Consider the following 17,772-nt stretch of genomic DNA (forward strand, 5'->3'; position numbering starts at 1 on the left):
AATCCAGATAAAACTAAGTATTTCTTGTGTAAACTGCTCAGCATATATATTCTTTGTCCTCCTTCTTAAAATGCCGTAGTCTACCCATAATGCCAATACTACTTTAAGGAAAACTCTCAAAACTGGCCTTATCCCATTGTCATTTTAAATTTCATCAGGAAATCACTTCAATAAATACTAATGTTTCTGAAAACTTATTAAAATGATTTTAAATGTCTAGCATCCCTTAAAACGTTCACTATTATAAAGAGCAAACAGGGCTCGAAGACAGCTTTAATACACTTAATATGTAACACTGTTAGAAAAAGGGCCAAATGATTTATTAAGATATCTAACTAGCTTTAATTTCTATGCTATTAACTTCTCTCTAATCTCAGTGCAAAACCACTTGAATTCTTCACAACCAGAGACTGCATTTACGTAGGACTTGAGAGTGAATATGGATTGCCTACGAAAATGAGTGCGTGAACTAAGAAAAGCAGGCAATGAAAATATGTCTTAGAGGAAGCAACACTGTATTCCATACACTGATTTACAGATTTTTTTTAAAGGTGATCATTTCAAATTTAAATCAAAAGCAAAAGTATTTTAAATAAAGCCCACAGACTGTGGAAGTTAGGCCAGTCACGTTCAGTATCCTTCAGCAGTTTTTCATTTTAACTTAAGTTCCTTATAAGCACAAAATTATGCTTTCCAATTCTATAAACTAAAGCTGAAAATGTTAAACTATGCTTGTGTTACCAGCAACAAACAGCCTGCAACAGACCTGTCCTTATTTAATTGATGCTGCAGCTTCATTTTGCCATTTGGGCTGCTCAAAGTTTACAGCAATGCTAGAACGTGTCTCATGGATGCCATGTGCAGTGGGGAGGACGTGCATGTCTCTGTCTCTCTGGACAACGTTTAGTTACCAGGTGCTACTTTGTCACAGTCAACTTTCAGATCACATCAGCATCTCAGTGATGAAAAGGCAAGAGGATAGAGCTTAGTTTTAAGACAGAGGAGTCCTCATACTACAAAGCCCATTCATTAGTTGTACTGTTATATTTATATAGGTACTACAGAAGCAGTAAGGAACAAAAACATTTCCTTTCCAAAATACAATTATTTAATCTAACTGTCAAAAACACACAATATTTGACGCCACTCAGCATTGCTAAAACACCACACCTGATCTGTTTTTCCTTTTCAAATTTGTATTTGCTATGCAATACACACCTGACCCTGCAATATGACAAGTTAGCTCCTTGATCATATGGAGTTATCCCACACTAGCTCAGAGTATTTTTTGAGATTTGCAAAGCAGCAGCTGCCATTACACCCTTATCTTGTAATTACAGTGCAGAATGTAATTAGAACTTTTTTTTCCACTTGAAAGTAAATTCAATTTTAAAAAATGGATCTAGATTTCTCCCCGCCCTTTAAAAACAAACAAACAAGCAAAAAAAACCACAAAAAGGGTATTCCCCCTCTGCCTCCTTATACTTCTTTGTTCTTGTTAGGCTCTCTAACGTTCAGCAACAACAGATACGCAATCTTTCACTCAAACAGCATATTATTGATGCTGAAAAGAGGCAGACTTGACATCTTGATATACACTCTGCAGTGCTGTTGATTAATTTCATGCGATTTGGATTTTTTATGGTAATTAGAATTTATTTAAAGCTCATCCTACAATTTAATGTTTCAGAGTTTTGCCATCAGTTACATTTACCAGAAACCTACCATTAAAACACCAAAAGACCACCAGTCTGCACTCTGTGTATGGCCTCGTCGATTAACAACTTCTGGTGCCATATACTCCACTGTCCCACAAAAAGAGTAGGCTTTTTTCTCATGATCAATTGACTCTTTGCTAAGGCCAAAATCTAGAAGAAAAAAAAAAGAAGGTTGGGAACACTCTCTATCAATATGTGTATGGCTTACGCATGTATATGTGCCTGTATAAACGCATGTATACATACATAATATATACGTGTAAATATTATGATAATCGCTCACATTCTCACCAAAATGTGAAATACAACTCTCTTACCATTTATGTGTATAGCCAAATATATATGTAGATCAGATTTCCTCAGAAAATGATTAGAGATCCATCGCAAGACCTTCATGTTTAAATTAGATGTCTTATTTAAAAGTTAATATATTTCATTTATTCACCATTAACACTATGTACTTCACAAAATTGCTTATTATTTAAAATTATTGATTTTACCATATTTCTCTGAAAAAGAAAATTCAGAGATTTTATGAACAGAAAAGATCCAGTTGTTGCAAATTCCCTTTATTCACCTGTCAATTTGATATGTCCTTCTTCATCAAGGAGTATGCTAAAAAACAAGGGAATAAAATAAGCTAATTAAGTATCTACACTGTTATTTTGGAAAATGTACTGATAAAGTTTAAGAACAAAAAAGAACAGAAAAAGAACACAAAGACATGTAAAAATGCACATGCATGGAAATGAAACATCAGGAGGAGATAATTTGAACATACACATTTTGTTTTCCTTTGTTTCCTCCATATTCAATAATATAAAACAGAATCAGCCTGACATAGTTTTGTTAAATTAGTTGCTTGAGTTCAGTGTGGCAGGCAATAGCTTTTATCTTGAACTTTCATTTTTAGGCACCCGCAGCATATGCCATTATCATAATATTGATAAAAATAGAAATATATTTTTATTTCTCTTATATAGAGAAATAAAGCTGTAACAACTAATACAATATATGTTTGCCTACAAAGAAATTGTATACTCATTTGCATTCAGGGTTTCAAAATGGTATTGACCTCCAAACAATTATCACGTAATGAAAACTATCTTGCTTTTTGCATCAAAGCCATAGGACAATAGGTCCTATACTTGATCCAGGCCTTCTGCTTCCATCTATGTTTATGCAACCACAAAAAAAAGCCACACACCTCTCAGACACCAACTATCCTTCATGGTCACCCAGCGCGGTGACAATTCAAAGTGTTCAAAATGCAGGACTACGACAACACCTGCGCTGCAGACTTCCTAGCTACTTTGGTTTCCCTTGAGAGCTGCGTTTCTTCTCTGTGATAAGACCCGGACACTTGCTCATTCCCTGCCCTTCTCTTTCCCTTTTCCCAGTTTCCACACTGAGAGCTTAGCTCCACAGTATACATATAGCCTGTGGGAGTTACTATATTCTCATTTATTACTTGCAAAAAAAAAAACCTTTTGAAAAAACACTTTGAAAAGATGCTGAATCAGAGGCATATAAGGCTTAGAACCAAGGTTTTGGTAGGTATGGACATAATAAATTAAAAAAAAGAAACAGTGCCTGAAGCATGAGCTATTTAGTCCTTTGAAAAATACTATTTCATCTTTCTCTTTATTAATGTGAGCAAAATTATTCACGCTTTCTTGCTTTTTTTTAATTTGGTAGGTTGATTTTCTTCACTTTATAATTTCTTACTAGTACACTTTGAAGGTTTACAGGGAATTAATTTTCCTGTTTGTAGGTAATCAAGGGAGGTAGCATATATCTGACAATACTGCCATAGACAACACAGAATATTAAGTATTAAATACCTCAAGATATGCTCCAATTATGTTTGGGACATCAGACACGAAAAGAAATGAGAAAAATGATTTTTCTCCTTCAGATTAGGTGAAACTCCCACCCAACCCCTGAAGAGCTAAGTCACCCACTTAGACCCCTTCCTGTCACAGAGCCCTAAATTTTGTGTCCATCTTTTCCTGGAGATGCACAAAATACCAATGGAGATGCACCTACACTAATGGAAGCTCCATGCAAGTCAGCTTCTCTGATTGCCCTTTGCACCAATACTTTACATGAGACAGATATCTCACAGACTTTTAAGGTTCTCGATATAGGCATAATAGAGGATTGGGATCACCAAAGACATTGGGACTGCAGAATAACTATAGATGTCGTGACAATAAGGCATAGTACATAGGATACTGCATTAACTATCTGAGAAGATGCACACGTTGTATTTTCATTTGAGACATGTCTCCAGGTAAGCAGTAATGCTATAGCACACGTAAACATTTTAGCATTCTGTATCAGAGAGGTCCAAATGTTCCAGATGGGACTACTAACATGAGAAAAAACATTTTCTGTTTTACGTCTTAGAAAACCTGAGAAACTGAATGCAGTAAAGAAAGAGGAGACAGATCTCAGTCATTTGAAAGATGCAGGGATGCTACTAAAGGTAAGAAACACCCCACTCGACCTGTACCTTTATGTTTGTTCCAAGTTTTTTGTGCAATTCATTATCAATAGTTCAAAAAAAAAAAAGTGACTTACTCATTTGCAACCTTGTACCATGAATTTGTTCATACCGTATTCTTTAGTCTAAAAACTCTACAATAACGTCAAACACAAACACCTAAGGATCCCCCCTCCTAAAAATAAAAAAAAGGCCCATATTCTTCTCTATTCTGCACTGCATAACATGTGGAAAGTTAAATAGTCCAGTATACTCTTTACTTAAAGCCACAGTAAAGGGAAAGTACTATTTAGCACACCACTCAAACTAGATTCTCATTCTCTAGTGGAAATAAAATCCAATTGTTTATTTAAAACAACAATCTTTTCCCTTTCCTGTTCACCTTACAAAGTAACTCCTCTAAGTTTAACAGCTGGAAAGAGAAGCATGTAAGTAGAATCACTATAAAAACAAATTAATACATTGCATTTGCTGCAGCTGATTCTTACTTTTCTGGTTTCAGGTCCCTGTATATTATTCCAAGACTATGTAGATGGTCTAAAGCAAGTGCTAATTCCGCCAAGTAAAATTTAACATCGTCTTCTGTGAACATCACCTGAAAAAACAAAGTGATATACTTGTCAAGTTCGCATCAGCACTAACAAAACAACTGAGTGGTTGTGCAGAAGGCGTCTTCACAGTCATTCTGATAAAAATTGGAAATTGAAATTGCTTGCTTAGACAAATTAATATTTTATTATCAATACTGTTTTGCAGTATGTGCTTAAAAAACAACTTCTGAAACCAATATAATCTCATATCACTCTTTCTGTCCACCTGACGTTATTTGTTTCCTGTTGTTCAAGAGAATAACAGATGCACTGCAGAAGCACTAAAATTTGAGGGGGGAGAGATCATTGAAACACTGTGACTAACTCTTTATGGGACATGAACATTTGATCTCCATTTGATAAGAGGGTCAAAGAACTTCAAATGCCAGAATTTCTTCTAATAAATCAGAGAGGCAAGAAAATCATATACACCTTAATGTTGAGGAGACTGCCTCTAAGTACCAGCAGAAAGAAACTGAAGTGACAATAAAAATTCCAAGATACGGCCTGAGGCATAAGCACAGAAGTGGTGGATCAAAGAGTGAACTGACAAATCGGCCCTACGTAGAAGCAGGTAGATCTCAAGTAGCTGCCCTACACCTTCTACTAGGAAGGTAAACTAACCACTGCCTACATTCGGTGCCATGAGATCTGCTATCCCAGTGTACCAACAAACGTGGCCATCAACTGAAAGAAAATATTTGACAGTTTCAAGAATTATGGGAAAACGCTGCCACCAGATCTGCCACATTATATGGCACGTGATGGCAAGGATTAAGAACAGAAAATAACATTCATCTTCACCTTCATAGTTTAGAAAGAGGAAGTGTTATCAAAGCTTGTACAAAAGGTACCTGCTGATGCTACTCCCACAAGAACACCAATATTTAGTACAGGTGAGTACAAGAAGGGGAACAGATTTAAGATTTAAAGGCCCATATAATCTAAGATTTTATGAGAATGGTAATAAACATTATGTGGAATTCCTCTCACTGGAACTTAAACATCTGCAGCGTAGACACCTACCTCTGAATTAATGACTTGCCCTTTTACAGTCAAAGGCAATAAAGCAGAAACTTGTAGGCTACAATTCATCTGATCTATTTTCAGATAACATTAAGTGACCTATATTAGAATGACAGAAATTGTATCCAACATGCCCATTTCACTTCATCACTTATAAATAAGTAGCACAGATGAAGGAACCTATTAGTGGTGGATGTCATCTATCTGGACTTCAGCAAGGCTTTTGACACCAACCATCACAATATCCTCCTGGACAAACTCTGGAGGTGTAGGATAGATGCATGGATGGCGAGGTGGATTGAGAACTGGCTGCATGGCAGAGCTCAGAGGGTGGTGATCAGTGGTGCAGAGTCCAGTTGGAGACCTGTAGTTAGTGGTGTTCCCCAGGGGTCAGTCAGTGAGAAACCTCATGAAGTGCAACAAGGGCAAGTGCAGGGTCCTGCACTTGGGGAGGAATAACCCTGGACACCACTACAGACTGGGGACTGACCTTCTGGAGAGCAGCTCTGTAGAGAGGGACCTGGGTGTCATGGTGCATGACAAGCTGACCATGAGGCAGCAGTGTGCCCTGGTGGCCAAGAAGCCAACGGGATCCTGGGGTTCATTAAGAAGAGCGTCTCCAGCAGGTCGAGGGAGGTGATCATCCCCCTCTACTCAGCCCTGGTGAGGCCACATCTGGAGTACTGTGTCCAGTTCTGGGCTCCCCAGTACAAGAGGGATGTGGAGCTGCTGGAGAGAGTCCAGTGCAGGGCTACCAGGATGATCAGGGGCCTGAAACATCTGCCCTATGAGCAAAGGCTGAGGGAGCTGGGTCTGTTCAGCCTGGAGAAGAGGAGGCTGAGGGGGGACCTGATCAGTGTCTATAAATACCTCAAGGGAGGCAGTGAGGAGGAGGGGGGGGCCTCTTTTCAGTGGTGGCCAGAGATAGGACTAGACAAAATGGCCACAAGCTGAGGCACCAAAAGTTCCACAGAAACTTAAGGAAACACTTTTTGACAGTAAGGGTGCCAGAGCCCTGGAACAGGCTGCCCAGAGCGGTTGTGGAGACTCCTTCTTTGGAGATCTTTAAAACCCACTTAGATGCAGCCCTGTGCCACGTGCTCTGGGTGACCCTGCGTGTACTCGGGGGGTTGGACTAGATGATCTCTAAAGGTTCCTTCCAACCTTAAGGGTTCTATGATTCTATGATGAATATTTCTTATTTAACTATAAGAAGTCTTATAAAACTTGAGTGGCTCAAGATCAAAGCGTCATCAGAATGCTTTTTCAGTACAAGTAACATTCTACTTTTTGCTGCATTCATCTGCATCAAAACAGAATTGTCCAGATTTTTCCCAAAAAAAAAAAAAAAAAAAAAAAAAANAAAAAAAAAAAAAAAAAAAAAAAAAATCAAAGTTTACCTCTTTGGATAACCGTGTAAACAAGTCTCCTCCCCTGAGAAAATCCAAAATAAGATATAGTTTTCCTTCTGTTTGAAAAGCTGAAAAGAGCATTAAAAAAAATTAACACCATCTGATTTTACTTATAAAGAATAATACATCAAAAAAATTTACCCTTGCTTTCATATCATTAATAAAATTATTTTTATTTTTCCTTTCTAGAATAGTTCAATTAAAAATTAAGTAAATGTTTTCCATCATGAAGCACATAAGTTTTGTACTATGTGACAGTAAAGTAAATCATCAACAAAATTCATAAAAAAAGAACAATTAATCAGTATTTCATCCCATATTTTGGTAGTAAAAAGTCTAGACTTAAAGGGCAAATAACTAATTTATTTTAACACTTGTGAAAACTCAGATTGTATCTATTATAGTATGTGACAGAGAGAAAATTAAATAGTGCAAGCTTCCTTATATAAACCACCTCAGAAGAACAGAAATCTCAAGTCAGAACAGTAGGAAAAAACATATCTTAAAGGAAAACAAATTGACTTTTTGAATTCTTGTTTTGAACATGTTGTCATGCTATTCACACAAACTTTATGTTGATAGGGCAAAATAAAGGTCTTTTTTTTCAGTTTCTTTTCTGCATGACATGTAAAAAATAATTTAATTTCTGCCATAACGATAAAATTTTTATGGTTGCTAGCTAATGTCATTGAAATTAAAAGGCATACATCCAGTTTTGATGTAACTGAAAGCAATGCCACTGTATAGGTTGTTGTCTATAGAGTGATTTAAGGATAAGAAATCATTTTAAAAGTGAAATATATATATGTAGAAAATAGGACATTTTAGAACAAAATGACTAAATATAAATAGATAACTGTCCTTTTAATAGAGCAAAAGGCTACATCAATCCTACAGAGACATACTACTGAGCATTAGGTTAGCCACGTGCATATGTTGCAAGAGAATTACTCATAATAGGCCTTTGTATGATCAGTATTTAGATTGGACACTAATATCTATGATTCCCTGAACCACTAGGGAAGTGCCAGGCACTATCTTGACAAGGACACTTTACTCAGATAAAGAATGACATAGTTTTGCAACTCACCATAATGTAGCTTGACAATAAAAGGATGATTAACTTCTACTAGGATATCACGCTCCATTTTTGTTCGAACTCGATCTCGAACTACAATAGAAACACAAAACAAAAACTGAATCACACTATGAATCAGTACTTCTCCTATGTTTCCCAATACTAGCGATTACAACTGAGTCACCATACTTCACACAGAAGAGATGTGAAACATGAAAAAATTTACTTCCCAGGACAATTTTCTACCTGCTGGGCACTTGTGCCTGAGCAGATTGGGGATGAGCAGAGTGCAACCCCTTATGAAAGTCAGGGGGACAAGGAAAAGGCATCTCCCTATACATTCATGTAATTGTCCATCTGCTTTGTTTCTTAATATCTGAATCGGAGAGGAGAAGTTTTTGCTAACTGAATCAAAACTATTTTGCTTACAAGAGCACCCAAGTGCAATGCGCGAAGTCCAGTTCAAAGTTTAAGCTGCTACCACACTTTGGACAGTAAATAAGCTAGAGTTCGAGTTTATCATGTAACAAAGGAGAAAAAAAAAAAAGGAGAGTGGAGAAATAAAAGGGTCTTTTAAAAGTGTAACTTTTCTTTATTTAGTAACATAGATAAATTCTTATGACTGAATGAAACTATCAACGTTCCACGTCTGTGCTGAATATAAGATCTTTAAAAATGAAGGCATGTAAAATAAAGTGCCTCATTAAACACAAAGCAAATATCACATTTGAATTTTGACATTAACATCTGAAGTCATAAAACTGGCACAAGGCATACAGGCAATCTCCCTATTCCAAAGGTTCACTTGAACGACGATATTTAATTTTGGAACATTCCTTTTAGGGGCAGATTCATTCATGGAAGAAAAGAAAAAGGTTAATAAGTGCATACAGCTAATGAAACAGTCACACAGATAACAAAATCTTGTATTGAAAAGCCAGAAAATCTCCAAAATCACAGAACCTCAACCAAAGACACAGAAGGAAATGAGCACATTTCAGACAGTATTAGCCATTGCTGACTAAAAACTTCTCTAGATTGCTGCGTCCACATGTGGACACGACAGATTGCTTTAGCACTGAAAACTCTTTTTTATATATTTTGGCCAATTACAAATTGTTGTACCCTGCAACACCAGGAGACTGCTAAGTTCACACTAAGTGATGTCTTAATGGGGGGGAAACCATTGCTTTGTCTAATGAACTCAGCCTGCTCACTTTTAATTTCCTTCTTAACATGCTTGATGCCTGACTCTCTAGCAATGGTTTAGCTCTGTTTCTTTCCATCTCTTGTACAGGGGCTTTGAAAGATGACACCTCCTTTCCCAGTATATTAATAAACTGGTCTCTGCCCTTACCAAAATTGTTGTGTGTACTCTTCAATGTGCTCTAAATATTAAAAGGCTGAACTGTTTGGCTGTGTCTGTGTGTTCTGGCTCTTAGGAGAATTTCTCTCTAAATTTACTTTGAGAATCATACACACTACCTTCAATTAACAAGCAATCCTATAGGGTATTTTTAACTTGTTACATCACAAAAATAATTTCTGGAATAGATTTAAAAGGGCTAAAGATCCTTAGAAAAAACACGCAACGCAGTATATTATTTAAAATTACTACATCAGATCTTTAAAAAATATATACCCAGTTTTTCCTATTGGGAAAAATACTGAATTTTAATTAATTTTATTTTAAGACTCCAAAAGAAACCTTTATTTGTCAGTAACTTCCTCTCTTAAAGCATGATCTGAAACAACCGTGTGCAGAAGCATCAGAACATTCAGACACAAGGTGCTGGGAAAGGTGGCATGCTCCTCTTGGTGACACCTTTCTGCTCACGCCCTTTGTGTTCTTGAATTCTTAATAACTTGAAGCATCTGCTTTTCTAACCAAACGTCATGCTTACAGTTTCGGGGGAATTTATCAGTGTCTGCATCCGTTAACTGATCTGCAGCACTAGAATTTCTATGGATAAGGCTACAAGACCATCAAAAGGTGATGGAGAGAAGCCCTCAAACACCTCACAGAGCAACTGCTGAGTGACTTTTGACTCCACCTACTAAGAGCCTTGGAGATGAAATGAAATTTCAAAAAGCCAGGAAGCAAATAATGTGAATAATCCCTACCACAAAACACTAAGATGGATAAAACTCTTCAAGAATACTCAAAACTTTCTCTAGTAGTTTCAAATAAATGCGAAGCATAATGAGATCTGCAAAACAGATACTCAACACTAGTTCTTAATCAGGAAAACTATCATTGCAATTCCACATGCAGCCACGAATTAGTTTTAAAGAATTACAAATAATCTTAAATAAAAAAGCATATATGTATTTTATGCCTTTGTTTTCTATGTTGCAGTTAGAGGACTACAGTGTAAAAAGTCCTTTTCCTTTTAAATTCTAATGGAAAATATATATTTTTTTCATTTTTCTTATTCTAGAACTACAGGACAAGAGCTGAGATTTTTCAGATGTGAAAGAAACTTTTGTTACTGTCACACTCAAAAACTTTTGAATAATAACATTTTAAGGACTCATTGTAAAACCAATTTTTACTTAAGTGAATAAGAAGATTGCCTTAAACTTTCATGAAATATATTTTACATTCAGAGCAAGTGTCAGAATTTTCAGAAAATGTGTAGTATACTGCTGATATGAAAGAGCTAAAATTCCTGTGTAAAGAGCTTTTATAAAAAAAAAAACAGCTGATATATAATGTCCTTGTAAATATCATGACCTAAGTTTAAACTGAGCAGGAGTCAGGAACTGTATCCTTAGTGATATACAGCAAATAAAAAAAAGGAAAGATATTAAGTTTCAACACAGGACCAAGTCAGCTGGCAGACATAACACAGCTACCCCAGTAAAATCGTTCTGCTACCAACAATGAAAAGGACCCATCAGATTTTAAACAGGAAAGATCCCATTTTCCCGTATCACCCTATGAATGTAATATTTCTGAGCACTAAATACCTTCGGGTTTACAAAGTAAAGCAGTAAGCTCTGTTATTTGCTGTTTGTTAACAGTAAGCTCTATGATACAATCTTTTGAAAAGCCTGTGTGTAAAAGTTAAGTTTCGATGTAATTTCCACTATCTTGCTGTGAATAGTGCTTACCTTTCAAGGTGGCCTTTTTCAATACCTTCATTGCATAAAGCTGTCTAGCATCTGATCCTGAGATTTTTTTGACAAGAAATACCTGCATTGGAAAAAAAATTGTAAAAGGAAGTCATTAAAATCAGTTAAATTCTGATTTAACTTAATTGATTTCGGTGAATAAAAGGATGAATTTCAATTCTCTCAAATTTAAGACAAATCTACCTGCCTTAAGACAAAAAAATCCTTTAAACAGTAAAATATAGAATATTTTACAAATCTCTCAAATATAAACCTCTATAGCTATATCCTACTAAAACTGTTAAGACACAGCCAAAGTGCTAATAAAAATAATTGTCAGATATGAAAACATGTATATGTAAAAGCCATTTCAAAAAAAGACAAATCAATGTAAGTTCAAACAAGCAGTTCTAGATGCAAAAACCTGATTAAAAAATAAAACAAAAAAACTATAAAATTATAAGAACCAACATCTTAAAATACTAAAACATGTATTTCTGATATGCTATAGTTGAGTTTTATATGTACCAATAAAGTAAAACCAGACTCTGGTAAAATGAGTTTCATTTCCTTTTCTAGTGTGATAGGATTTCTTGAGTGAGATTGTCCTTAATCTAAAATGAATTTCAGTAGAGTAAAATTTTAGATTTAGTAATAAGGAAAGTAAAATACAGACCTCATACGTTTTCTGATTATTTTGGGAAAAATGAAAGAGACATGGTAAATGAGAACACTGAACAAACGTTCTAGTATATGAGTTTTATCTGTATTTTTTTAATGCAATACAGAAGTGCAACATTTTGCATTTAAGTCTTTAATGTAAAGCTGAAAATGGACTGGGAGTCTGCATTTGCTTACATGTCATATTGCATTGTTCCTCAATAATCTCTCTGCCACCTGAAATTAATGCTTTAAGTTGTATTTGAACAGCCAAAAGTTGATGATATACAACTAGAGAATATGATACATAAGTAGAGAGAAGTCACTGCAGTCAACACCCACTAAAATCAAGACAGTTTGTGTCTTACCCAAATTATGACAGATAATGCCTAACATAACAGCACTGGATTACATCATGTTTAAACACCATGTTTAATGAAATGACTAATTGGCTAAAATCCATTCTTTACAATTATAATTCATTACAAAAATACATTCTTCCTGCAGTTTCTACATGGGCGATAACCCATCATTTACAACTGCATTATGTTTTTAAGTATATCTCAATTATTACCATATTTATTACATTTTAATATGTCTCAAGCTCATCTTAAACACAGAGATTTAGAGGTATATAAAAAAATCAACACATCTTTCTTTAATGGTGAAGACCTTTTACTTGATACCAATTTTTTTTTACAGATCTTTAAAAACTACACACAGGACAACTGGAACAGTTGTACCACTCTAAAAATTTCTGCTACAATTACAGAGGCTAATTGGTGCTAATTTAGAAAGTAGTTTTGACGCCCAGCATTGCTGGAATGCAAGACTGTAGCTGTTTTAAATAATTCACTCTTAATACTATTCTATCCTAGAATCTGGAATGCTTTCCTTGCAAGGAACTCAGTCACCAACCTTCCCAAAGGATCCTTGTCCCAGCACTTTCAGAAGTTCAAACTGTGAAGGATCTGCTTTCTCATGTCCTTCCTTTACGTGATGAGTTATTGCAATTTCTTTTATAGTTTCTTCTTCCTGACAGAGGGAAAAAATGATGAATAGGTCAGCAATGTACCTGCCTAAAATGCTTATAAACTCACAATAGGTTGAAAAATGCAAATGCCACTGAAGTCAACAACAAATTTCCAAGAGTAGCTAAAAATACCGAGCAATGCTATCCTAAGGATTAGGATGCTTATGAAAAATGTAGTACATCTGTTACAAAAGGTAGTATGAGTTTAGTAACTACGTGGCCTGATTTTTTAAGTATGCATTGGAATCCAGACAAGAATGCAGTTGTATTCAAGTCAGCAATTCCCAATTTCTTCTGCTCGGTCCATATTTGTTGGTTCACAACCTCAGTTGTGATTCATAACCCAATGCTGGAAGTCTGTCTCAGCCTCTTGAAGAAGTCAGTCTTCCTAAAGCACACTGTGTATCTATCAAAAGGATGAGATCTCTTCGGAAAGCCCTCTTTTTTAATACTGGAATGAGGATGATGATGAGGCAGGGATGCTGATACTCACAGTCAGAAAATGATCTAGGGCCTAGCGCTCAGGGCATTTACCTCCAAAGCAAAGAGCCCCAACAAATTCTCCACTGACTCTGAAAAAGTTCTGGTGAGGGAAAAAAAACTCATTGCCACTCAACTCCTGGAGAGTCTATTCTGCAAAAACTTCATTTCTTTCTTTTTAAAGACAGTGGATATTCTGGTGGTTTTGTGCTCTTCACTTAATTCCATATTTACCTAATTATCATTATCATTAGTTTTAGACAAAATTTTAAAATCTCTTTAAAAAACAATGTCCTTATTGCACAAGGAAAGAATTACAGAGCTCAGGAGCAACTAGAAAGGAAGTCCAACACCACATTCATTACAAAACATCTGAAGAATTATTGCGGCATTCCTCGTGATTCATCCCAAGCAGTGCTGACTTCAAGTTAACATATTAAAACGTAGCGCAAATGAAATAAACGCAATTTCAACCCTTTGTGTGCCCTCCTCCTGTTTTTCTTAGGGGCTACAGTGACAAAAAGTGTCAAATTAAATTTTCTTATTCAACTAATGAACAGCTCTCAGATTTGTATTCAGTAAAACGCAGAGTGCTTAATGCTAGTGATGAGAGAGAGAGTGAGCAATGCTCCAAAACTGTACTTCTGAGCACTAATTTAGATATTTTTCCAGGGTTTAGCATGTATTTGTGTGCAAGTTCTTTTTGCTGAACGTATCGTTTGGCAACATGATCACTTCAGTACCAGCTTAAGCGCGCGGCCGCCCTCCATACGCGCCTCTGTTTTCAAACATGAGCTTCTTCCTGATAAACATTTCTCTTTCAAGAGATATTCTAAACTTTGCAATGATCCAAACTGGGAACAAACCAGACGTGACAAATGTTGAGCACCTTGCCGTGTCCGCACACACAGAATTCAAATATGTTTTTGGAAGAAAGCACAGAACCATCCAGGTGACTTTTAAAATCCAAACATTTAAAAAATAAGAAAAAAATATATGTTAGTGATTTTAATGTAAGCTTTGTTCCTTGGGTATTTTAAAAACAAAAATTTGTACATGTGTGCATGCTGTGTATTATTTCTATTATCAGACATAAACTCATGAAATTAATAGAAATAATAGAGAGGCTTCCATCCAGAAACCTTTTTTTAAATCAAGAAAGAAAAAAAAAAATATGTGAACAGGTTGCTGAGTATATGTGACTTTGGGTACTTCGATCTATTCCATGTCAACTGCTTTTATCTATTGGCTCCCTGACAATCCTGGGGGGAAAAAAAAAGAAGAAAAAAAGTGAAACAGGACTACCTCAACTACCTCTTTTTTGTTATCTATTCAGATGCGCAGCCCACTCACAGGTGTTGATATGTTGACCAGTCAGCTAAAATGTCTTCATCTTACTATGTAAGGGGAGGAAAAAAAGTCCACCTCAACATACTCAAATCTCATGTAAAAGTTCATTAAGTTGCAGAATAGGACATTGATTAGGAATGAGACTTTCAAGGCCTGTCGTGCATCACCCTGTGCACTAAATTAAGCACAGGAGGCTTGTGAATAAAAATGTGTTCACTTAGCAGTTCTAAAACACACATGTTTGTAAGCAAGATTTATGATGGAAAGATAACTATAAATTTGTAGTTTCCTTTTTGACATAATGGCCGAGCTTTTGTTAGTTCAAGTTTTAAGAAGTGTTTTTCAGATGCAGTTAAAAATATAATCCCCAAGCTTTTTATAGAAATGCAAGTTACACTATAGGCAGAAGCAATTACCCCCACTGTACCTACTATCCTGCTGACTTAAAATACAAACCTTTCGTGCTCCAACAGGACTGATATTTCTCAAATAGCACTAAATACATTGGCTGATAGGTGCTGTCTTACAGTAAGCTGGGAAACAACCTCTTCTACTGGCTACTGAATTTGCCCTAATCTCTGTCTCTGCCCTTGATACCTGAAAGAACATTTGGCCCATGTGATGTTCCCAAATTAAACGGGATGAGGTTCAGGCTGCTCCTCTCCCCATTTCTTCCCTTCTCCAACTACAGCTTTCACTCCAGCACGGATGGGGGCAGGTACCAGCGCTGCGGCTGCTGCAGCAGTGGGGCAGACAGACCCATCTCCCAGGCAGAAAGGCAGCATTTCTTCTGCTCTTTCTCCAGCTTTACAAACCAGACACGTAAAAAGGAGTTTTCCAAGCTTATACTGCAGGAAACCCAAGTCCTAAGACATGGAATTCCTTCTTTTTCAAGTCACACAGCTCTCTCTTGAGCCTCTTCACACTAAAAACAAAAGCTGTCACCAAAAAAAAAGTCTTGTTTTTGGAAACTATATTGTGTTAGTCAACTTACAGAGATTCCTACCGGCCTCCCCTATTGTAAGCCTAAATATAGAAGGCAAGGAAACAAACAGAAGGTAACATTACACCGAGTTTCCTTAACATTTCCTTAGCAGTATAATAGCGCTAAATCAACACCAGCCTGCAAAGGAAGTGAAAAAGGCAGTGGCAAACAAGTTTGGGTCTGAATTTAAAACACAACTATTTTAGAATAACTTCCTGTATTGACATAATATGCAACTCAGAACTATGTGGGCTGGTACTTAAGGGCAAGGAAGCTCCCAGTAGTGCACCCCACAGCCTATGTCTATGCACAGGAATGTACACGTGGAAAGCAACCCTGAACAGACAAGGGAATGCTCTTTAGGCAAATTATACCCAAAAGAAAAAAGAGCTGAAGAGCTTAGCAATAGAAAGGATGACTTGTTTTCAGGATTCAGCTGCAAATTGGAATAGGAAACACACTTGTCAAGAGAAAAAGAAAATACATATACCTGCTACGTAAACACTGAAAAACTATCCAAAGGTTTAAATTATAAATTGTCGGAAAAAAACTCCACAGTTTGGGAGAAAGAGAGACGAGAAAAGGAAAAGCCAACACTTTTCTGGCATTTGAATTTATATAAATCTTTCTTTAATTCATTTTTTATTCTAGGCTACATTAACTCCACTGTAACATAAAATACTTGTTTTGGTTTGAGTGGTCTTATTACAGAAATAATTACTAGCTTCTGTACTAATACGAAACTGGAGTGTAAATCATGAAGGCAGTAAACAAAGACGAGGCAACTGGTTATACTTTTCTTAATGCTAATGAAAAAGCCCAGAAAGGCCAAGAAAACAGAAGACTTTCTCTATGTGGAAATCTTTTATTTCTCAGATTTGTGGATTTTCAGCTGGAGATCTAACAACAGCTGCTCTTTAAGAAGGGCCCCATACAGAGCAGCATGACCTAACTCTGCTCCCCTTACACAGCCTAGCTTATCTGCAGTCCTTTTCTCTGAAAGGTCTGATCTTTGGGAAAATGAAAGTTCAAAAAATTAAGCAGGTCTGTGGCTGGTGAACTGGGCTCTGTGGAGAGTATCCTGAGAGCTGCCAGCTGCATGACACTATTCCTGCTGCTGCTGCTGCTACACGCTGAGGCTTTTCACTTTCATTACTGCCCCTAGTAACTGTGACATGTTACAGGTTGACCTTTCCAGCAATTATTTTAACACAGAAAGAGTCTAGTGCCCACAGGGCTCGACTGCAGCGGCTTCACTCCACTGGCTGTACGAAAGGAACGAAGCTCAAGATGATTTGACAGCGGTGAGAGAAAAACATTTAAAATGGGTTCATAATAAAACATTTAAAATGGGTTCATATTTAAAAAATAAAACCCATAATAAAATGGGTTCATAATAATCCACTACAGAGTGTGGGATTAAACCACCTGTAAATGCTTCAAGAAAAGCAGCAGGATACACACTTATACTGTGGCAGCGTTGGGATGCCCAGTAAGACACAATCCCATGGCACACCTTAAACTTGACACATTTAGAAAATACAGCAAGAATATGCAATAAGTAAGGTTACCAGGCCAGAAATTTTATACAAAAGAGAAAACCAAAATTAATTAACAAATATATCTAAGTGTATGCTGTGACCTCAGCAGAGTCATCCACAAAGAACAAGCTCTGAATTACCTGAATGATGGCACAGATTTATGCCCTTCATATCAGGGAGACAAAAGCTATCAGGAGTGAGGAACACAAACACATCCAAACACCACTGATTCTGCTGGGCCTAAAATTTTCAGTTTTAGTTCTTGAACAAATG

The 17,772-nt window shown here is 36.4% G+C and overlaps 1 protein-coding gene across 2 annotated transcripts in view; it reads right to left on the reverse strand.

Annotated features, from left to right (window-relative positions):
* RPS6KA3 (ribosomal protein S6 kinase A3) overlaps positions 1 to 17,772 on the reverse strand; it is a 69,271-nt gene that overhangs the window by 21,442 nt on the left and 30,057 nt on the right. For both annotated transcript variants that reach the window (XM_026051972.1, XM_026051964.1), the window contains exons 3-9: positions 13,029 to 13,145; positions 11,451 to 11,532; positions 8,346 to 8,426; positions 7,244 to 7,323; positions 4,716 to 4,822; positions 2,296 to 2,333; positions 1,726 to 1,868 (exon numbers count right to left, since the gene is read on the reverse strand). In XM_026051972.1, the coding sequence (XP_025907757.1) occupies positions 1,726 to 1,868; positions 2,296 to 2,333; positions 4,716 to 4,822; positions 7,244 to 7,323; positions 8,346 to 8,426; positions 11,451 to 11,532; positions 13,029 to 13,145 (648 nt within the window). The remainder of the gene's footprint in view (positions 1 to 1,725; positions 1,869 to 2,295; positions 2,334 to 4,715; positions 4,823 to 7,243; positions 7,324 to 8,345; positions 8,427 to 11,450; positions 11,533 to 13,028; positions 13,146 to 17,772) is intronic.

This window comes from Nothoprocta perdicaria, unplaced genomic scaffold, assembly GCF_003342845.1.
Source record: "Nothoprocta perdicaria isolate Ctin4 unplaced genomic scaffold, notPer1 scaffold_112, whole genome shotgun sequence".
Lineage (NCBI taxonomy): Eukaryota > Metazoa > Chordata > Aves > Tinamiformes > Tinamidae > Nothoprocta > Nothoprocta perdicaria.